Consider the following 23,865-nt stretch of genomic DNA (forward strand, 5'->3'; position numbering starts at 1 on the left):
AACACTTCCTTGCAGATACTTAGAGCATCTCCAATGCATTAGGCATATAATACTTGTTAGTTAAAATGCCTAGTGTGATTCACTTTTTTCAATTCCAATGCACTAGGCATATGATTAGGCATTTTGGCTCAACTCATATTCACTAGCTACATGTAGCTAGCCTTCAACGCTAGGCAAAATGTATTCAATCATTATGATCATTTCCCTCCATCTTTGTTGTTGACGTGGCATTCTATAAAATTAATAGTATTTGGATAAATAGCTAAAATAAAGAGCATGGTTGGAGTAAAAACATAAAACAGTTGATAGGCAAAATAAAATGTATACTTTATAGTAATATTTAAATAGGTAAAATGCCTACTACCGTTGGAGATGCTCTTACCAAACAGGGCCACAATATGTTGTGACATTGTAAAATTAGAGAATTTGTTTTAAGAAATTGTAAATTTTTTGTTAATCATTTAATGGTTTTAGGACAAATATTAAAATTGTGGAGGCCATCACTTTTATATTATTAGTTTTTAACACATGTTATAAGATTGTGACTTTAAAATTATGGATCATTTATTATACAAATTATAAAAATTTAAAATTAATAAAATTATATCACATTATTTATTAATACAATAATTGATATATCAATTTATTTGTATAACTTTATTCTTTTAAGAAATAGCAAAACACACCTCACAAGTTAAAACATTATTCCAAAATTACCAAATAACCTCTCTTTGTGAATGATGACTTTTTAAAATCCAATCTTGTGGAAGGGTATGTGCATCTCCTCAGACAGAGGACACTAAACTCTATGAAAGAATGGGTGGAAAAAATATTTTTCCAAGGTAAAAAATGGCTATTTTCTAAAAAAGTTTGGGAAGTGGGTTGGTTGATTTTTTTGATTATTTTAATTTAGAGTTGAAATATTTGTTTGGATTGATTTTTTTTTACTTTTGTGAAAGAAAAGTAAAATGATTATAATTTAAATGTGATTTTTATTTTATTAACTTTTTAATATATTTTGTCTTTTTATAATTAATTTAGCTTTAAAATGACACGTAAGCCATGACAACTCAAAATTTTAATTAAAAAGTTAAAAAATTATTTCAAAAATATCCTTCTTTTTTTTTTTACTATTTTATAGCTCTTTTCGTAAAAAATTAAAAATTACTCAAAAAATCAATTCCCGTAATAACCATAAAAAAGTTAGAAGGCAAAAAATTTCAACTCAAATGAAAAAAATCAAAGATCCTTTTATTCACTCTACAAGGTCAAAAATTTCGTCCAATTCACACAACTTTTTGCAGGTTTTTGTAAAAAATTAAAAGTTATTCCTAACTATATTGATTTTTTTCACTTCATATTTTAACAAAAAATCAAAAAGTCATTTCTCAAACTGATCTTAAGTAAATGGATTCCAAATCTTAATGAGGTTTAAAGTAAAATTTCAATACAATTTTTTTATTATTATTTATGAATATGAGATTTTTTGACTTCAAAATTTTTATTCTCCTATCATAATACACTCTCATTCATTTGATCATATATCAAGATTCACGTGTTTTAATATTTTTATATGATTTAATGGTTAAAAATACATTGGGACATATCAATAGAAGAATTTGAGAATAAAAGATCATTGGCTGCTCCTTTTATATTGAAATAATATTTATTAGCTTTTTTATTTTATTTTTGCATGTAAAATTCAGTTTTTTATTAGTAAATAAAATTTTTAGAAATTTATTTATAAATCTTTACTATCAGCCCTTTAGTCAAATAAGAATTTCGTAGATGGGTCTTTGTTGTTTAAAGACCTTTGGATAACTGAAAGAGTACTTTTAGCTTTTGTTTTTTGAAATTAAATATTTTTCGCTTGAATCTCTAGACAAAAACCTTTTTTACTTTGAAAATTTTGAAATTATATAGGAATTCATTTTTTTTACACCTTGTGCAGAGAGTTGAGTATGGGGCCTTTCATAATCGGTTGCCTAGAGCGTAGACTTTGATAGTTTTAAGCTGGAGTAGAAATTGTAACCAGTGCGTGAGAATTGTTGTGAGATAAAACAAAAATGTTAGAGATTTTAAAAGTTTTATTAGAATTTCTATCAAATGTGTGGGATTCATGTGGGTCTCGCACTTATGTTAGACATTTGATAGAAATTTTGAAAGAATTTTTAGAATTTGTAGCATTAGTCTTATATCCATGTGAGACATTTGATAAAAATTTTTGTCTTATCTGTTGAAAAGTTGGACAAGAGGGATCTAGACAAGCCCAACAATGTAGGGCCAAGAATTCACAAACATTCTCTTAAAATGAAATTAGGAGTATTTGTGAATTCCTTATGTTACTAATAATTCCAAGATTATAAATACAAAAAATTTATTTTCAACCGCCGTTTTATAAACTCGTACTCAAGCCCACTAAAATTTTAGTCACTGTTTGGCAAAAGAAAAATTAATTACCTTTTTAGAGTTAGCACCTTTTTAGCTTGGAATTAAAAAACTTATTTGGCAAAAACTTTTTTTTTTTGACTTTTGTAAGAGAAAAAGTGAAATGCTTACGATTTAGATGTGACATTTTATCTTATGAACTTATTTAACTTATTTTATTTTTTTTATACTTTTTTAATCCCAATTGAAATAGCAAAACGAAGCCTTGGTTAACAAGTGAAAAGGACTCCCACCATAGAGTCACCAGGTTGGTCAAGAAAAGGCAATCGATGTACCCTAAAGACATGAAGGTTGAAGACCATTTCACCCCTCAAAACCTACTTTACAATTTGCATATTTCAAAAATCAAATTAGTGGTGAAGTGCTTTACTTGAGAGGAATCCTATGTTGGAAAAAAGATATCTTTTGTGCTATGTGACAAACAAATTATATGTTAATGGTTTGTATATCTAGCTCCTCTCTTTTTCATAAAAATTTAGGAAACCATTAGGGCCCAATCCCAAGTTCTATGATTTTTTTATAAAATTATTATGGGATAAAATTTAGTTACCATCTTTCAACTAATACATCAAATGGTGATTTGAGAGTCGATTTCCCAATTCTTTTTTTAATAATTTTGAGCAAACAATTATTTGTTGTTAACTTATAGGCGTCAACACATTATAATGTGTTGAAAGACATGTGGATCCTATTTTTAATTTATTTGGAGGTTTAACATTTTTTTTTTTTTTGGGGGAGGGGGGAGCACTTTTTGACCTTATTATTTTTTATTTTTAAATTGATGTATTTAGAAATTATTAAAAAGGTTACCTCTTCATTAATAGAAAAGTTAATTTTATCAACTTTTTTAATTACTTTTTTAACTCTTACCAAATGAAAATTTACTTTTAGCTTATTTGGTCAAAACAATTAATTTTTTTAATTTATCCCAAACAGGAATGACCAAACGCTGTAAACTACTATTTTCTATCATCATAAACTCAAATGTTTTCAGTCTAATTCTTTTTACAAAAATGTTTAAGACCCTCTTTCCCCCCACACCTTTTGACCCCCTTTGCTTTTGATTGGTCTATTTTTTTTTTTTCTGTTTTTTTTCTTCTCTCCTAATCCCCAACCCCCACGTGTGCGTGGGGGGTGGTAGGGGTGGGAGTTTTGAGGGGTCTCCATCATAGCTCTTCCTTTTAATGTTATGCCTAATCTTAATTGGTACACATAATTTATAAATAATTTGGAAACAATAAAGATTATCTAGAGTTTATTCAATAATGGTGGATTCAATATAGCCTTACTTACCTATGAATGTTTGTCGTTGAGTTTAGGCGAGTCAAACAAGTTATGTATCAAAACAATTCAATTTAAATTCATTTAATAAATGAGTTTCAGTGAGTTGAATTGAATTAGATACAAATCAAACAAATCGCTGGTGGTGGTAGGATTGGCAATTTCAATGTTTTGAAAAAATACATAACCGATATTTTTAGTTTTTCACCAAATCTTACACTGTTGTGAGAAATAAAACAAATAAATTAAGATAATTAATCGTTTATCACCTGATTTACAAATCAAATATAAAAAAAGAGCTCTCTTTCTCTTCTTTTCTTAACATTTTCACCAAATCATTTCTCAAATAACATATAAACCCAATATAGAAGAAAAAAAAAAAAAAAAAAATCTCTTTTTTTTTCTTTTCTTATCATTTCACACCATATCACTCCATCCAAATAGACAGATGTTTAAGTGATTCCAAAGCAACAAATATTGAAGTTCAGCATAGATTTAACAAGTCATTGAGTTAGTGGACAAAAGAAAAAGAGAAAAATGGGACAAAACAAGCTAACAAAAGCACACCCAATTGAATTTTGGAACTAAACTATTAAAGAATCAAAGAAAAAACTCTCCCCCCTTCTTTTTTTTTTTACCTGAATAAAAGCTAGGAGGGTAGTTAGTGAGAATTCTTGACATAGGGACTCTTACTCGTTAGGAAGTCGAACAGAAAGGGCTTATAGATGGGCCGACCCGCAATATGAGTAACCCATACAAGAATTGATGAGAGAGACAAGCTAAGAGGCATAGTTCAATCAATATCGCTAAAATAATTAACCAAAAAAAAAAAAAAAGTCCTAGCAGCTGCTTCTACTCCTCCCTTTCTTTTCTTTTGTTTGGGTGAATACAAAATCCTAGGTTTTTGAATGTGAAAAACGGGTTGGAGATTACGCACAATCTAGTCAATAAGAATGTAGAATCAGACAAAAGGCAAACCAAAGTAATGATAAAATGCATGATTTCTTATAAGCAATCCGTGGATTTAACAATTTTTTTATATGACATTAAAAGGCCTATAAATAAAACAAAATAAAATAACTGAAAAACAACGGTATTAAATATAATATTAACACGTGCAATTGTATGAATCTAATAAATTAAGGTTCCACAATACATGTTCTTCATAAATTAAAGCACATCTCAAATTTCCTAGTGGCCATTAAACCCCTCACCAGCTTGAGAATTTAAAGGGCCATCATGGAGATTAGATGAACTTCTGAAACAAGTGATGAACAAACAGAAGCATATATTTAGATGTAGACGAGGCTATTCACATAAGATATGCACCTGATATCGTATTCAGGCACATTGCATAGGACTTTAGTTTCTTTACTCTTCATGTCGTAACAAAGGATTGACCTCCCGAACTGAACCAATATCACATTGCAGCCTGCAAAGAGGACCATTCCCTGCTCATTAGCAATTCCACCAAGCGCAGAATTGTCTAAATAGAAACGGGTTTTCTCTTCCCACGTCCTCGTGTTGCTGTGCATTTGCATCGTGTTTGAGTACACGTTAGACAACACATTCACCAATACTGAGCGGCCATTCGCATAAGCTGAACAAAGCTTTCCATTCATCGTCCCCAAAGTTGCGTTGATGCCATGATACCCTTGGATGAGTTGTGACCTGTCTTTCGTGAGATCAAATGCAACAATCCCATGATGCTTCGCCTGCCAATAAACAACACCATCCACGTAAATGCCTGATCTAGGCACAAGCTTCTTGCTGGCAAAGCAAATCTCTCCAGAAATTTTCCAAGATCCATCAGTGGATGAATAGATCTCAAATTCAGTAGCATTATCAAAGTCGACAGATGGGAAAGCACACACCAGCTTGTAATCAGCCACAAAGTTGAGCAATGATGGTTCAAAGACAAGTACAACAGCAGGATCGAGCCCATGATCAGCATTTGTTTTAGGAAGTTTCTTCAACTGCCTGGTAACAGGATTGCAGATGTAGTAGGGTTTATCCCCAGTCTGACCTTGGCAGCAAATTAGTCCATTGGAAGACGCCCTAATGTCAATGGGCTCGGGCAAAAATTTCAGAGACGGATCCGGAACACCACAAGATTGAGGGTCGATGGAGATAAATGATGGTGGGTCTCCCCCAGAGGACTGGCAGAAGAGGCCTGAGATAGCCTGGAAGGTAAGTGACTGGTTGTGGGCAAAGAAAGGAGTTGAAATCTGGAGCTTCCAGTCCCTACAAACACCTTGGAACCTGAAAAGTGATTTTGCAGGAAGGAAAGGAAGAGTGTGCTCCCTTATTATATCCCTAAGGTCCATGTAAATCTTACTGTTCCTGCTGCCCACGAGCTTATTTGGCCTCTTTCCTCGATCCATTGACTTTCACTCGATATTTACTCCACTACTTGAACAGCAATAACATTTCAGTGTCTTTTGGACTAGCAAAATATATACATGAGAAGAAACAATAATAACAATAGCTAAAAAGGAGAGAAATGATCCTGGTTTATCCTGGCAGTTGCTAAGAGTATCAAATGTTGGGAGTTCTATATAGAGGAACAAATTTGGTCAAGGACATCAACTAAGTTTTAGTTCAATCATCTGTTTCACTGTATTTCACTTTAATGTGATACACAATGAAAGAAAAAAAAATTCTCATCCTTGCTAAACCGCCATAAGTTTTTAAATAGATTCTTGCTGCACTTCTACAAATACAAGGTACTTAATAACGTGAAAGCTTACTTCCATTACATCCATAAAACATTTCAAATAAACAAATTCCGTACCTAAAACCTTTAAAATAGCACGACAATCAAGATAAGATCCTTTGTTAATAGATGCAGCAAGATTTCAACCAGGCTGTAGTATTCCTTTGCATAACCTTCATTAGTGAATAGAGTGTACGCAAGAGATTCTAATGAATTTACACAATGATGTCATTTTGCATTTGGGCACTTATTCTAATTCAGACCAGATTATCGACATATAATTAAAATTAAATGCCTATTGGATTGATTAGTCACATTATTAATAATGGTCTTCATTGAGCAATGCATCTCCAATACCATAGATTTCCTTTCTATCAGAACAGATAACTTCATCACATCCAAGTAGTCAATATTATAAACGATCAACATAAATAAATCCAAACGCAACTATAATCAATAGACAATAGGTACTACAGTGTTTATTTGCTCAATTACTCCAAATGAAGATCTAAACAAGCCATACATTTTTGCTATATTTGGATCTTGAATTTGAGGAGGAATGAAAAAAGAAAAAAAGAAGTGAAAATAAGCTAAATTTTTTTCTTTGGAATCTGAGTGTATTTTAAAAGATGGAGCTATTTCGTCTTTATTATACCATTTTTTCGTCTTTATTATATTGTACATACAATAAATCTTTTTGTTTTAGAATACTCAATTACTATGTTTTTTTTTTTTTGATTGACACCGGAATGTCCAGATCAAAGCCTAACTAATAACTACTCGATTACACTATTGCAAGGATTTTATTGTAATTTTAACATAATCAAAACCCTAGACCAAAAAAAAAAAAAAACAAGTGCATATGTACAATACAGTAGTGGAAAAAATGCAACACCACCCTTTTTTTTAACATCCCAAAGCATATTTTAACATATCTCTATACACTTTTCACATGCCCGCCAAGGTTAATGACAACCCTTTGGGCAGTCATTAACACTTTCCTTTAATATTTTCCCTAAACAAATCCAAAATCCAAACATGGCATTACTGAAAACGAATCCTATTGACATTGTATAGAGCATATTCAACACTCATGAAGCATGTTGGACAGACAACTAGCATACCCAGTGTTTCAAAATCAAAATCTCCTTTTTCCTTCTCACTCTTTTAGGTCAAACCAGAAATGGACTTACATCAAATCAAGAAGACACAAAAACCTAAACTTAAACCCAACTTCGCATCACCCCCATAATAACAACAACCGAATTGCATATACAGTAAATAGAGAAATTCAAAACAAGTAGAGATCAAAGTTAACATGATCAAAAATCGAATTGAGCAAATCACTAAAAAGATATTTAAAGTAACTATTATTACAGAAGATAAAGCTACGATTTTCAAATTCGAAGTGAGAAAATAGTGAGGAATTGAGTTAGAGAGAGAGAGATATACCTTTGGAAAAACTGATCTGGAATCGGCAAAGAGCTTGTGATCTTGAAGAGTAACAAAAGCAAGAGGAGGGAGAGATAGAGAGAGAAAGAGAGGGGGGGGGGGGGGGGGGTGTGTTCAGATATGGTCGGACCCTAAATTGGGACCCGGAAATGACTCCGGATTGACTATTAGGGTATCCTTCAATTTCGGAGGGGGCAAATTACACTTCGAATCCCTAGTTCATGTTGATTCACAAAATTAATAGTGAGATATTAATAATTCTATTAGTGTGGTATTCACTATCTAATTAGATTAATATCTATTAGATTAATAATCTCACCCCTATTCCATTACTAATAAGGGAGCTGTTAAGATGTGCACCTCAATAAGATGTGCACATCATATACACATCTATTTTAAACCATTAGATTTTTATAAATTAATCTCAGCCACTGAATAATTTGATTAGGAATATTGACAACCTCTTCAACCGGTGACCTTTCACTACAGGAAAAATGGTCTACAGCAACGTTTTTTTGTGGCGTTTAGGGAAACGCCACTATAAATTAACGAAACACAACGTTTTCGAAACACGTTGTGTCTGATCTCAGTGAACGGCGCCGTATTGGGTCAATGTATTGACCGTCAAAACCTCCGTCTCTTTGAACTCAGTCTCTCTTTCTCAGTCTCTACCACAACTCAGTTTCCCTCTCTTCCAAAACCCTCGATTTGAAGCTCTCCCTCTCTCTCGCTCAGTTTCAAACACACACTCTCTCGCTCGCTCGCTCAATTTCTCATTCTCAACCCTCGATTTGCTCGATTGCAGATCCAAAACGCTCGATGGTTTGCGTTTCATCGATCTATGTCGCTCGCAATCGAACTCTCTAGCTATTCTTCATCGATCTCTGTCGCTCGAGTTGTTCTTCATTGAACTCGAACTCGATCTGTTCTTTATCAAATCGATCTGTTCTGTTCTTCATCAAATCGCAGATCCAAAATCCAAAATCGATCTGTTCTAGCTGATCTCTCTTGCTCTTATATCAGGTATATTTTTCATTCTCTACTTTCTCATTGTCAAATCTGCTGATCTGTTCTACTTTCTCTGTAATTTTTTCGTTCAGTGGATTCTAGTTACTTAAAATGTTTGTTTGTTTGTAATTTTAATTTGGATGTAGGAGACAATAGGTCGCTTAATCAAATTCCTATTGCTTGCAAAGATGCAGTAGCAATTTTGTTTATGTTTGATCTTACTAGCCGGTGTACTCTAAATATGTATGTTAATTATTTCATCATTAAATCAATACTCCTTTTAATAGTGATACATACACAGTTTTAAGTTTAAAGAACCACTAATTTGATATAATTTTGTGTTTTCTGGATTATTACAGTGTTATTGGATGGTATAATCAAGCAAGAAAGTGGAATCAAGTACTAAATCTATCTTCTAAATTTGCATCAATTGGAATGTGTGGTTTAGATTATTCTATGCATTTTTCTGTAATATTTTTTCTCCTATAGCAGTAGTGAATGGATAAATATAATGGCAACGAACACATTATGAAAGTGGGTAGAACTTCATTTTGTTGATGGGGGTCTTTACTAGTGAAGTGCCAAACATTTAAGATTATTAATTATCCAATCATATATTCCTCAAAAGAAAATAAAAAATAAAAAAAATTACAATAGAAAAAGTACTTGTTTAATGCAATTGTGGGAGAGAAAAAGATTTATGTCAATAATTTGATCATTAATAAGTGTGTTATGGATGATATCGACAGCAATCTCTATTTTTGTATTGAAAAGAATGAAGTTGCAGAATTTCATTATTTGGATACTATTCATTCTTAAAAGAGTATGAACATATTTTCATATAAAATTTTTAATTTTTTTGCTTTAATTTTTGTTTGCAGACGGCAATTCCTATACTAATCGGGACCAAATTCAATGATTTTGTCCAACTTCTGCCGGATTTGTAGTGGACAATTGTGACCCAGGTACAAATTCCTCAGCATTTTTTGTGTATAATTTGTTCAGCAGTATTAATTGACAAAGAAATCTGTCTTTTTGAAATAATGAAGTTGATTAACTAGTTTTGTTCCCAAATATTAAGGAAAGCTTTAATATGCAAATTAAACAGGACCCATATTTTTCATATAAAGTACAACTTATTCATCATCCAGTCTGAAGTAGGAGTATCCAAAATCTTGGTTCATAGCTGCCCACCCCAAGTGTCCCTAGCTAAACTAACTGCTTTGGTAACAAATTAATCTAAATTTTCACTTCAATAAATAGTGAATCCTTGCAATAGCTTTCCAAGGAGGAGGTGGAAGCCAAAGATAATTGCTCCTCAAAACTATATCTTTCATGCAAGTCTAGTGAAATAACAAAACCAAAACACATGAAAAGTAAATTCTTGTTTTTATCTAGTTTAACTGCTTGTTTATTTGCAAAGGAAAAAGTTGTTGTTTTGGGGGAAACTTTCCACTTGTGACCTGCTGATGCCTGTTGAAGTGCATTACTTCCAAATCCAGAAGTCTATTAGTTGATTTATTCAGCCTTTTATAATTTGTTTATGCATTAGAAGATATTTTGTTGCCATTATATGGAGATCTAGACGGCGTAGATGAGCAAATAGTTGTGTTCTCTAATTTATCAAAAAAAAAAAAAAGTTGTGTTCTCTAGCTGTCTTTCCCACTTTGTTTTTTACATCGTGTTCAACTCTAGGTACTATAATTAAGTTAATATCTTATGCATCTCTACAAGCTGTCTTCTCTTTTTCTATTTCTTCTTCTTCCTCTTTAACTAGAATCTAACCTAGCTAGCTGTCTCTGAGTATCCTATAGTAGTGTGAAAACTTTTATTATTCAAGTTTTAATGGTATTGCATTTTTGAGCTTTTGGTGTTGCTGTCCCAAATCACCAAGAAATACAGATTTGGATCATTGTTATTCTTTAACCTGACTATGTATCCCATTGCTTTTTAGTTTTTATGGTGTTGTGAAGTCAAGTTACAGTCTAAGCATTCACCTTCGGCCCTATAATTTTGCCCATAGGTGTATTAAAGCAAAAGGACCATTACTGGATGGTAAAATTTCTAAATGACTGCTGATCCTAAAACTGTAACCCCTGGTGAAAAGTTTTACGTATGCTTAATCATGTGGTCATGATGAAGAGTATGCTACTTATCAGGGTGAAACATATAAAGAATATGCCAAACTGATTTGCTGATGGGTTCAGCACAGTTTTTCTATGGATGTCATTGGCTAGGAAAAGAACTCAATTGTTACTAAAGAAAATATCAAACAAGAAACTATACCTCAATTCTAGGCCCTCTTGATGGTAGAAGTTGCAGTTGATTCTAAGTCAGATGCTTCAGAACCAGTCAAATGCTTGAAACTGTCATTTACACTGCCGGCAGATGATACAAAAATCTATGATGCTTGAAACTGTCATGTTGGGCATTGGGGTGATTGCTGTTGCAATGATTTGGGACTGATTTGGGACACTTGATCAAAGCAGAGTGAAAACAGAAAACAAAAAAAGGAAAACAGAACAAAAACAGAGTGATTAAATATAGCAGTGAATGTTGAGCAGAGCAGTATATAGAACACATTAGGAGATCAATATTGCTATGGATGATCATTGTATGTAAATGTTTCCTTCATTGACTGCCCAATTTTTGTTATGAAATAGTTGTAGAACACATTTGTGATTTTATTGCCTTGCTCTTGATCCCTCTATTCTTGTATTAGTTTCCTAGAAAAATTTATTGAAGGTTATTATGGCTCTCTAAAGAACATGAAGTTCTGCTTTGTGAATAATTATGATGAAAAACTCTAATTTAAGACCTCCAATACACCTTTACTGACATGGACAGAGCCACTTGAATGTCACCCTCTCGCGACGACAATGAATAATTTATCGATGATGTGATGTTTTGTTGACAATTACATTAATTTCTTTGGCAATTTTGTGACTGGAACCCAAGTATCTTATCAATTTTTATCATTCTTTCTAGTATCTTCTAACTTGATATTGATATTTGGATGAGTAGGTCATAGTTCGAGAAGCCCAACACTCATGCATGGTATTGATTGGAACCCAAGTGGTGGCATTTTACATATTGTGCCTAATGAGTTGAACCAAGTGATTGACGGGTATACACCCTTGGCTTCTCGTTTGGGAGTTGTAGCATTGCCAATTATTCATTTACTTCTAAGTTTTAGTGATTTGAAACTGTCATTTTCTTATTTTACTTCTAAGTTTTAGTGATTTGAATCTATGAACTGCGCTTTTAGGAAATGCAAAATCAGCTTCTTTTATAATATCAATGTAACATGGTACATGGCCAAAATAAGAAAGAATAGGAACTGATCTGTGGAACTTCTAGTGAAGTAGGGAATTGTTCTGTGATACGTTTGTTTAATGCAAATGTTCGGTAAATGGGTTTAAAGTTCTTGGACTTGTCTCCAACATGAGCATCTGTGGTTTGATACTGAAGAGTGGTGTTAGCATTGCCAATTATTCATTTATTTACTTTTTCTTCATTGATGCAGGCTTATATCACGAGCTTGGGAGATAGCTGGCACACGATATGAGGCACATGGACACCCGAGCTAAAAGACATCTCAATACCCCTTTTAGGACAACAGCACTACAACACTAAGATCGAGACCAAATGCACTTGGTGTTTGTGTGGGTCAAAATCACCTAATGAGAGTCCTCCTGATGAGGCACTTCTTGATTGTCCTTTGAGAGTCAAGTACTAAGTAACACTGGGATAGTCCTTTGTGGCTAGAGCTAGGTTCTGTGAGGTACTTCACCCCCTTGCAGCTTTCATAAGCAAGGGGGAGATTTATCCATCTTATTCTTGAAATTTTGATCATTTGGGTTGCAAGGCATGTTTTCACCAAGGGGAGCACATTGGATCCTAATGATCTCTTAAGATTGTGTAGACGCCATCACATGTCACTCCCTACCTATTATAAATAGCACGTCCTTGCTCCCCCATCACAAACAAGAACAGAGCTCTAAATCATTCCATGCCTCTCTTTCTCTTAGGCTACCTTGTCTCTCACTTAGCCTGCCCTAAAACTCCTGCATGCCATTTCACAAGTTTTACCACCTTCCATTTGAACTCACCCACACTGAACAAAGGGCATACCCCAATTTGTTAATGTAATAAAAGCAGATTTGTAAACTCCAAAGGATATGATACAAAAATCTTTGATAAGTGGATGGAACAAAGAATAAAATTAAGGCATGGGTTGACCTATACTATGTTATTGCCCTCAAATAAGAATTACTTATTCTTATCTCAAATTAGTGTTTGATATGCATACTTCATGTTGTTGATCACTTTCTTTACGTTGTATGCATCATCTGATTCATATCCTGTATCTTAGTAGTTCCCATTCACCTATACATTGATTGATGGATTGACTGATTTAAATTTGAGATTACTAGAAGTATTTTGTAGTTCTTTCTTTAATATCTTTGTTATGATTAACATCTTAGAACTTCTTGAAATTTTGTGACATTTGAATATTTGTAAACTAGGGCCAATTCCTATTGCTTGGATAAATTTCTTCAAGAAGGTGAACTCTCTCTCTCTCTGTCTCTCTCTCTCTCTCATAAGGACCTTTTTTGAGCCATAGTTACTATCTTTTCATTCATTTGAGTTTTCTTTTTCTTTTTTTTTCTTCTTCTCTTCTTTCTAATCATTGAGCAACGAACTTAGGGTCATTGTTTCTTTTTATTCTCGTATATGTCAAGCTATATTTCATGTCAAGGATGGGATGACATATGGACGACTCATTGGTATTTTTTTTTACTTCAAATATATATTTTGCTCTACTGCCCAAGACTCAAAAAATCTTTACAACAGTCTATACTAAACTGCTAGAATTTAGCTGCTTTTTTAGTGTTGATATTATTGGATTGATCCATGATGTGGATCAAATAGTGATGTCCATGGCAGCTAAATAGGTCTTCTAGCACTTTCAATCAGACTTTCATTCACTCATACATAAAATGGGCATACTTTCTTCTAGCTTTCATTTTCCCTTAGTGGAGTTCCATTTTTGTAATGTTGTAGTAGCTGAATAGATCATGTAGAGCATAAATGCTAGCTGATGGTACTGGTTAAACAATTTGTTCCAAGTTGTTGTTTTATGATTTTTCAACTTTTGCCCCAGTACATACATATTTTAATCGAGAAAAAAAAAATGCTGTCGTGCGCATGTACTCATTGTCATGTCTTTTTTTACTCCTTTTGATTGTTCTTATGCTAAATGATTTTTCTTCTGCATTTTACACTTTATTTGCTTATGACTTAATTTATGGGTAATCATTGGTTTTTGTAACAAACACTTGAAACATGTCAGGTAGATCAGTTATTGCTGAATTTGCAAGTTCCCGTTATCCACTGTATTTTGCGGTGAGACAACATAATGAAGTGATGTCAACAGAGCAGCCTTGTGATCTAGCATATGAATTTGGAGATGGATTCTTGGGTATCAATGAGTATCCTCCAGGTTTTCCAAGACCAGGTGCGGAAATTCCTATACCATCTCATGCATAGTCGACTTGAATTATGACTTATTTTGTTTTTTCAATCACCTTGTTTATGGGGACATATTTGAGTCATTTCTTGTACTTGTGCTATTGTTTCTTACATTGGATTTTGGTTTCTTTTATCAACATTAAACACTTGTATATGAATATACTGAAATGTCTGCATGGAATTAAGTAGTTGTGAAGTTTTCGTGGAGGAAAAAGGCTATTTTGTGGTTTTCATTCGACTCAAAAGTATTAAATCTTGGTGATTGGTGAGGAATTTGATTTGCATGGATTAAGTACTTCTGGAATTCTCTCTCTCTCTCTCTCTCTCTCTCTCCAAATATAAATGCACCCATACAGATATTTATGATACTTGTCTAGGTCTATAATATATAGGATTTATGCAAACACAACATTCAACCATACCAATTGAAGAAAGCAACTTGCCTTCCCGAAAACAAACAAAAAATTTATGCTTTTTAGTTTTAGAACAAATACCATTCAAATAATAGTGTTAGGACTAGTTGTGGTGGTGGTAAAAAATAGTACTTTAGTCTCCATTGGATTGGGGTCTGTGAGGAAGTAGATTGGGCATAGACTTGACCTTTTGCACTCTTTGCACGAAAGTGGGTGTCCTCGGGTTTGAACCCACAATCTATCAGGTTAATAAGCTGAGTTTTAACCTTTGAACCAATAGCCACTTGCCTTCCCGAAAACAAACAAAAAAAAAAACAATATCACAAAACAATATCACATAAAGAGAATGAGTTGGTTTCGGGGATAGTTTGTTTTCAGGGATTGTTAATCTATATATGGATCTGTTTGTCTGCTTTGGTCTTTTGGTCCAAAGCATGTCTAAAAACTCATTTGTGTGTGCTTTGGTCTTTTGGTTTACTTATGATGATTATTATTAGAGAAAGAAATGAACTAAGAACTTGCCAGAATAGTAGTTAGTGACCAAGGAAAGATGGTATTAACTAAGGATCCATATTACGGAGAGAAAAGAGTTTAAAAGGTTCTATATAGGTCATAAAAGATTACGAGGCTTGTTCTGGCATCATATGGGAGAATCAAAAAATTGATGAAATAAGATATTAAATCAAAACTAATAACATAAGAAAATTAAATTATTTCAAATAAAAAAAAATGATACAATTTTACATTATTCTAGACTAAATTATACAGTGGACACACACAACACCACCCTCACCCCCACCCATCCAGATAGAAGAAACATTTCCTCTTTTTCTTCTTTTCATTGTGTCTATTACTTTGGTGTAATATGTGGGACAACAATGATCTGACATCCCATATTCTCATAGATGAGGTAGGTATGTATTGCCTTGTTGACTGTTAGGAGTAAGCTAGCTTGTTTTCAATTCTATTTGCATTCTGAGCTCTTCTCTGTTTTGATTTTGCTACACATGTGATGGAAATATTGATTTTGTTATTTATACTTTCAATAAAATCTCTAATTAAAGAAATGGTACAAGAAATAAGCATTTGAATGTATATATTATACAAATCAAAATTAAGCATTATCTATGTTTCATTGTTGTTTTGCAGCTTGTTGGAAGCCATTGATCTCATCCTCCAAGGTGCTCAGAATCTTGTGGTACCAATAAAGTCCAATTCAAGAAGAAAATTGCAAGAATCTCCCACAGCTCATAACGGCTGTGAATTCTGTTGACCCAAGAAGACGTGATCAGATTTAGTCAAAATTGAAATGAAAACTTGTGATTTTAGAGTTGATATTTCAATACAATTACCAAGACTTTCTGACATTTAATGATCTGTCTTCTGCTTCTCTATGTACTGTTTGATGTATTGGTTGTTAAGATACAGTTCTATTAACTATTGGTATGCATATATAATTACCAAGTTATAAGTGTGTACATATCATAGATGAGTAATATGGCTTTGAAATTGGATGATTTGTGTAGATTGTTGTCTAATTTCATGTGGTATTTGAAGTATCTGGAGTGTGAATTTGAATTTTGTTTTTTTGGATTTCATTATAATGTATTTGGCTTAGTCTAGTGGAAGATTTGTTTTTTCAGATTCATTATAATGCATATTTTCTAAAATGGTATGCTTTGGACATAATAATAAATAAATAAATAAATAAATAAATAATTTAAATAAAAAAAAGAAAAAAAGTGGCGTTTTTGAAAAACGCCACTAAATGACGTCATGCTCACGTCACACGTTAGTTTGTGACGGTAATAGAAGCGGACGTCAACATTTTGTGGCGTTTTTAAAAACATCGTCTAATAGTTTTAGCGACATTTATTATACGCTGCAAACCTATTGCGGTGGCTGTATCAACGACGAAAATTTTAAACGTCGCTATAACTTTTTACGGCGTTTTTCAAGCTTTTAGCCCCCGAACCGCCATGTGGCTCTCACGGGCAGCTTCCCCATGATAAATAGGACTTGTGATAATTGACAGAATGTAATTCGGATTCGTAGGTTGGGAGTTAGAGCCGAATACGACCAAAACTTACTCGAAAAAGGGCGTTTCGGAGGCGAAAAATCAAAACAGCCCCCGAACTACCATGTGACTCTCACGGGCAGCTTTCCCATGACAAATAGGACTTGTGACAACTGACAGAATATAATCCGGACCCGTAGGTTGGGAGTTAGAGCCGAATACGCCCAAAACTTACTCGAAAAATGGCATTTTGGGGGCAAAAATTCAAAACAGCCCCCGAACCACCGTGTGACTCTCATGGGCAGCTTCCTCATGACAAATAGGACTTGTGACAACTAACGGAATGTAATTCGGATCCGTTGGTTGGGAGTTAGAGCCGAATATGCCCAAAATTGATAATTGATTCATCATGGAAGGTTGCTTTTGTGATTGAACATACATTTCTACATATTTCCTTTTGTGATTGAACTTTATTTTGGTTATTATTTTTCTCACATGTTCTAATATCTTCAATGAAATGGCACTGACAGACATTCATAAGTAGGGATAGTTTTATATCCAATCTAATAATTCAAGTGTTTTTTGCAAACAATTAATGAGGAAGTTGGTAAAAAGAATAGTTTCTATTCACATCGGGCTTTGATATTGGTTTAGCCATAGAATTTGGATACATGTTGCATACAAATAAAAGATTGTTACATTAGCTTTATGTTAGTAATGACAGATTTAGTAATGATTGTTCTGCATTTAACAATGTTCCTTATAACAAAAGACTTTAGAAAGACTGATAATTGATTCATCATGGAAGGTTGCTTCTTTGATATGTTATTTGTAACTTGTTCCCAAATTCATTCATGAAGTTGGGCATTTTTGGGTCCAATTCTAACATTTTTTTGTTTTTTTTGTTTGTTGTAGATGACTTTGTTGCGTGGACTTTCAGAGTAATATTTTGGTGTATGGAGAAGAAATTTCACTTTTGTATAGAACTAATGTAATACTTTTGTTATCCCCGGCGTTTGTGCAGTTCACTATTACTGATACAAAAAACTTTTGGCAGCCAACAGATAATTACAGGCATGGTACATGGATCACCTTTTGTCATCGTACATATATATGATTTTTTGTCGTGGTACATAGATGTACTTTTGTCTTGGTACATACATCACCTTTTGTCGTGGTACAGATTACGTTGTAATTTGTACCATGCCAAATAGTCATTTCACATGGTACTAAATATATTTTTTGTATATGGAAGGCTTTACTTTTTGTATGATTCTATATTTTGTATGAAATTATTATTTTAATTTGGACAATAGTTGGTTTGTGTGTACTTTGACAGTTAAAGTTATTTATTTTTTGTATACAAAAATTGACTTTTGGCGACTAAAAATTTAGTCGCCAAAAGTGAAAATTCTTGTAGTGTGTGTCAAAGTCATTTATACCTGACGTCATCATTTGGACATAATGACAACATGACACTAGTAGTGGCAACAATGCGATTATAATGGGCTAAGTCGATGATGATGGTTGTGTTTCAGTGGATCAAAGGGCATGATTAATTGAAGTTGGTAACAATAACATTGCTGTTTAATTCACTAATAATGACAACGAAAGAAAGAGTGAGAGTGAGAGAGAGAGAATTAAAAACGAGAAACGTAGTTGGAGTGTCATGCGTTTTTGTTAGTGATAATGTTTGAGGTAATGAAAACACAACAACAAAATTACATATAAATGGCAACCGATAAACCGATCAATTACTATTCGAATATTAACTAAATTGATATTAATGATTAGGCTTTTTACTAATTCATTGGGAACTATGAATAAGTTGGGAATTAATTGGTTTAGTGTGGTTTATGAAAACTAATTGATTATTGAATCAATTAGGTTTATTATATCAAGGATCCCTACAATCAATTGTACAATCAATTGTCCAATCAATTGTCATATTTCAATCTCCCTTATATTCTAATGGATTGTACAATCAATTGTGAAAGTTCAAAACTCTAGCCACTAATCGATTGTATAATCAATTGTGGTCTTTCAATCCAATCGATTTTGCAATCAATTATGATTTTCCATTCACTCCAATATGCTATACCAATTGATTACACAATCAATTGTGTTTGAAAATTTAAAAGTTATGATGTTTTGTTGATGTTGTTACGATTTTTGGGACAAAATTATAATCAACATGCCATGTTATGATTCATTGATAAAAGTTATGATAGTTTGTTAATGTCGTTATGATTGTGGAAAAAAAAGTTATACTCAATGTGTTATGTTATGAATCGTCACTAAAAGTTATGATTTGTACCACCAAAAGTTATGATTTGCCATGGTGAATCATAATAAAAAATGTTACGATTCAAATGTTATGATAATTAATTACAAATAACTATATTTGTTATGAGTTGTTATCATATTGTTATGATTTATAGTGTCTTTGTTATGACACTTTGGTGAATATTATGACATTGTTATGATTCATTATAATATTGTTATGATATTACAATGAATGTTATGATTCTTTCTGTAACCTGTTACATGACCGGTTTAGCAGGTCATTGTTTATGATGTGGCACGATATGGGCCATACAATAAGTGCATATCATATGCCTTTTTATAAGGTGCACATTGTAGACTTTTCCTACTAATAATCTTACAAATTTGTTGGATTAATTATCCATTGGATTTATAATCCTAAATCAAAATGTTAAAACAAACATAGGATAATTGGGTCCACGGATTAATAATCCTAATCCCATATTTTAATCCACCCAATCAAACATGCCACTAAAGTTTCACCTATTTTTCACTTTGGTCTTTTAAGTTTTATTTTTTTTACTTTGGACTTTTATGTTTATAATATTTCATGTTTGTAATTTTTCTACTTTAGCCCTTTAAGTTTGATTTTTTCTACTTTGGTCCTTCATGTTTGTAATCCTTCCCACTTTGGCCTTTCATGTTTACAATTCTTCTTACTTTACTCCTACACTAACATCCATCTAAAAAAGTAACAGAATGTATCGCATCATTAACACATCAGCTCCATATGTGATGTAAAAAATTCACTAAAGATGAAAAAAATAAAAAATTGAAAATTGATTTTTTTTTAATCTTAGTGAACTTTTTTAAAAAAATTTATTCATAAACATTATTACATTATAGATGCATCTAGCTTAGATACAGCTAAAAAAAATTTTAAAAAATTAACTAAAAAAATACTAAAGGCAAAAAAAAATGATTGCAAATTTTTCATTTCAGAATTGACAATAGGAGTGTTTGAGTCAGTATATTTTCAATTTTTTTCTACTTTAGTAAACTTTTTTTTTTTAGTTAAATTTGTTTTTATTTTTTTAGCTGCATCTAATCTAGATGCATCTATAATATAATAACGTTTATGAATAAATTTGAAAAAAAAAATTCACTAAAGACTAAGAAAAAATTTCAATTTTTTATTTTTTGCATCTTTAGTGAATTTTTTACATCACACATGGAACTGATATGTTAGTGATGTGACAGATTCTAGGGCCATTTGGGAACATGAATGAAAAGTCAAAAGCAGGCTTTTAACTCATTTTGGGTCACATCACCTCTCACATAAAAAAGTCAAAAAAATTAAAAAATCATCTTTTAACCATCTTCTCAAAATACCCCTCTGTTAGTTTTTTAGTTGGAAGTTAGTTTAGGAATAAAGTGGGAAGGATTACAAATATGAAGGGCCAAAGTGGGATGGATTGCAAACATGAAGGGTCAAAGTAAGAAAAATTAAACTTAAAGGGCCAAAGTAGGAAGAATTATAAACATAAAAGGTCAAAATAAGAAAAATTAAACTTAAAGGGTCAAAATAAGAAATGAGTGAAATTTTAAAGAAGTAAAGTGAAATTTACCTATTTAGGAGTAGAGGCTTCTAGGGATGGTAATTTAAAACCGGCCCGACGGGGACCCGCTCCCTCGACTCCAATTAGAGCGGTTTTTCCCCGAAAAATACCACCGACGGACTGGGGATGGTATTAAAAAAAAAATCCGCGGTGATTTTTGGGCCGGGGACGGGGATACATTTTTCAGCCCCGGCCCGTCCCCAGCCCCAGCCCCGGTTCCCTCCGAAGTAAAATTACTATTTTATCCCTTTTATCCTTCATTCACATATATACCCTTATATATATATATCTCTCTCTTAGAATGACCCTCCTCTGTCTTTCTCTCTTTCTCTCTCTCTCTCTCTCTCTCTCTCTCTCTCCCCTCTACTCTCTCACACTCTCGCACATCTCCTCCTCTTTAGCGGCGCCACCGCCACTGTCCAAGACGTTGGAGTCGCCGTATAGCTCGCACAGCCGCTTCACTCTCACGTCTCTCTTCCACCTCTGTCCACGTCACACCGTCGATCCACGTTTACCTCATCCATCGTCCATCACCGACACCTCTGTCCACCTCGCATCGCCGCTCCACCTCCTCCATCGTCCATCATCGCCGCCGATCTCCTTCTTCATTCGTCAGTCACCAAACCAGATCTGAGATCTGTCGTCCCCTCTCTCTCTCTCTATGTGACACAGATTTGAGATCTATTGTTGATGATTTTGTTAGCTGAGATCTTAGATCTGTTGATGTTTGATGATTTTGTTGATGATGATCTATGTTGATGTTGTTTTTGTTTTTGTTTTTATTTTTTGGCCGGGGAAGTATCGGGGTCGGGGAAACCCGATCCCCGTTAGGGGACGGGGATGGGGACCGTAATAACTTCCCCATCGGGGATCGGGGCCGAGGACGGGGGGTTTTGGCCATCGGGGATTGGGGACGGGGAGTGTGATCCCCGCCCCGGCTCGTTGCCATTCCTAGAGGCTTCCCTTCACTCTATTGGTTTAGTTTTTAAAACCTATTTTTTTATTTTAAAAAAATAGTGTAGTAAATTTATATATATATATATTGACATGGGTAATCCCATAAAGATTATAGCCCCCCATTTAGGGCCCAATACATAACTCAAATGCTAAAACCTAGCACTGCTGAAGCCCCATGTAGCAATAAGAACCAATGACATCAAGACACACAGCCAAAGAGGGGCAAGCCACATCAGCAGACAAAAATCTGTAAAGTTATTGCCACGGCACATCGCCATTAATGAGGCCCCTTACAGCATTTATTACGATAACCCCTCTCCGTCGGGACAGAACGCCTTCACCCTGAACTAGGTAAGCTAGAGCATAGACTTTTGGCCAAGGTGACAGGTCGGAAGGGACAATGTAATGATTACCAAAGGATATAAGTAAACGTCGAAGACAAGAAGAAGGTTAAGTTTTTGTATCTCTAATCTATCTACATATTCCACTTCTCTCTTTTTAACTTGCTCGTCGGAGGGTTCACTGGGAGACTCCCCGTTCCCCGTTGAACTCTTGTGCAGGTCTTCTGGTGGACTTGATCATTCGGACATAGGCTCAAAGAGCGTGGATCAGTCCGACTCGTTCCACCTGAAACGAATTGTATCATCATATATATATATATATATATATTATTTATATAATTTTATCGCTGGCAAGTGTAAAAAGAAGTTTTAAAAATTTCAAAACATATATTTTAATTTTTACTTTCGTCAAATTAATTGATTTTTTTTGAAAAAAAAATTTAAAATAATTTTAAAAAATCAAACTAAACACGACAGTCTTTCAAAAATATAATTGTGCGTTGATTAATAATTTTTTTATGATTTTTTTAATTTGAAGCTCGCAAAAATTTTTATTAAAAAAAATTATGTGGAGCATAATCATGCGAGACAAGTTATAAAAGGGTTCTGGGGAAGGAACCAACCAACGTAACTAAGTTATAAAAAATTAGAGGGTTATAAAAAATTATAAAAAAGTAGACAAGTTATAAAAAATTATGTGTATCTGATTACACGGGTGTAATCTTAACTTGATCATCAAAGGGTTCTTGCAAAGGACCGAGGGATATTGCTGTACAGTTATAATAGTGGTCTGTGGTGTTTTAGGAAAAAAAAAATTTGCGTCTTCTTTTTTTTTGATAATTTGAATCATTCATATTATATGGTTCGTTAAATAGATCATTTATGTAAAAATCAAATTGATTAAAAATTTATAACTCTATAACAAAAGCACATTTGTTTTTTAAAAAATAAACGATTAATATAATTTTAATAATTTTTATAAAATAATTTGTAGCTGATCATGGAATTATGAATTTTTTATTAATTTAATTTTTTATGTGAATGATATACTTAATCAATCTTACTATATAAGCAGTACAAATTGCCAAAAAAGACTAAAAAATTCACACCTCATATTCACAGTATCCCCAAATCTCCTTGGGAAGGAACCAACCGACGTAATCTTGGGGGAAGCAGGGTCACTGCTGTGAACCCCATTGCTGAAATTGTGCCATTTTAGCAGTACTATAAAAATAGATAAAAATCGCTTTTTGAAAAAAGAAAATATCTCACTTTTATTAAAAGTGTGATAAAAAAAATTAGATTGATATTTTAATCACACTTGATTTGATTAAATATAATAATATTTATTTTTTATGTTAATTTTCAATTAAGTGTGATTATTTATATTTTTTTTTAATCACATCTTTTTATTAACATGTGATTAAAAATCACATAAGAAAAATTAAAAATATCTCACTTTTATTAGAAGTGTGATTAAAAAAATTTAAATGATTTTTTAATCACACTTAATTTAATGAGTGAGATAATATTTGTTTTAAGGGAAATGATTTGTATCCCTAAAAAGTTGCCCCCTAATCCCCCTAATTTCCAATTTTGGAAACTGTTTTCTTTTTTTCTTTCTTTTTTCCTTTTTTTTTTTTTTTTTTTACCTGAAATGGAAATTAGGGGGATTCGGCTCCCCCATTTTCGGGGGATGAATCACCACCCTTGTTTTAATCACACATTTTAAATGTGATTATATATCACTACTACTAAAGATCACACTTTGACAAATGAAATATCTCACTTTTATTGGAAATGTGATAAAAAT

The 23,865-nt window shown here is 33.0% G+C and overlaps 2 protein-coding genes across 3 annotated transcripts; one reads left to right on the top strand and one right to left on the bottom strand.

Annotated features, from left to right (window-relative positions):
• Window positions 1–4,806: 4,806 nt before the first annotated feature.
• Window positions 4,807–8,120, bottom strand: LOC114256031 (F-box protein At5g07610). 2 transcript variants are annotated; one of them, XM_028195596.2, is made up of 2 exons: window positions 7,898–8,120; window positions 4,807–6,138 (listed from the first exon to the last, which is right to left on the bottom strand). In XM_028195596.2, the coding sequence occupies exon 2, from the start codon at window positions 6,111–6,113 to the stop codon at window positions 5,022–5,024; it is 1,092 nt and encodes a 363-aa protein (XP_028051397.2). In that variant the 5' UTR covers window positions 6,114–6,138; window positions 7,898–8,120; the 3' UTR covers window positions 4,807–5,021. The 2 variants fall into 2 exon arrangements, with proteins under 2 accessions (XP_028051397.2, XP_028051398.2); XM_028195597.2 differs by having other exon boundaries at window positions 4,807–6,141; window positions 7,898–8,069.
• A 5,374-nt stretch (window positions 8,121–13,494) lies between these two features.
• LOC114322313 (uncharacterized) lies at window positions 13,495–16,378 on the top strand. Its single transcript, XM_082867207.1, has 3 exons — window positions 13,495–13,695; window positions 14,262–14,426; window positions 16,003–16,378. The coding sequence occupies exons 1-3, from the start codon at window positions 13,674–13,676 to the stop codon at window positions 16,059–16,061; spliced, it is 246 nt and encodes an 81-aa protein (XP_082723333.1). The 5' UTR covers window positions 13,495–13,673; the 3' UTR covers window positions 16,062–16,378.
• Window positions 16,379–23,865: the final 7,487 nt, after the last annotated feature.

This window comes from Camellia sinensis, chromosome 4, assembly GCF_055761805.1.
Source record: "Camellia sinensis isolate YWXY chromosome 4, ASM5576180v1, whole genome shotgun sequence".
Lineage (NCBI taxonomy): Eukaryota > Viridiplantae > Streptophyta > Magnoliopsida > Ericales > Theaceae > Camellia > Camellia sinensis.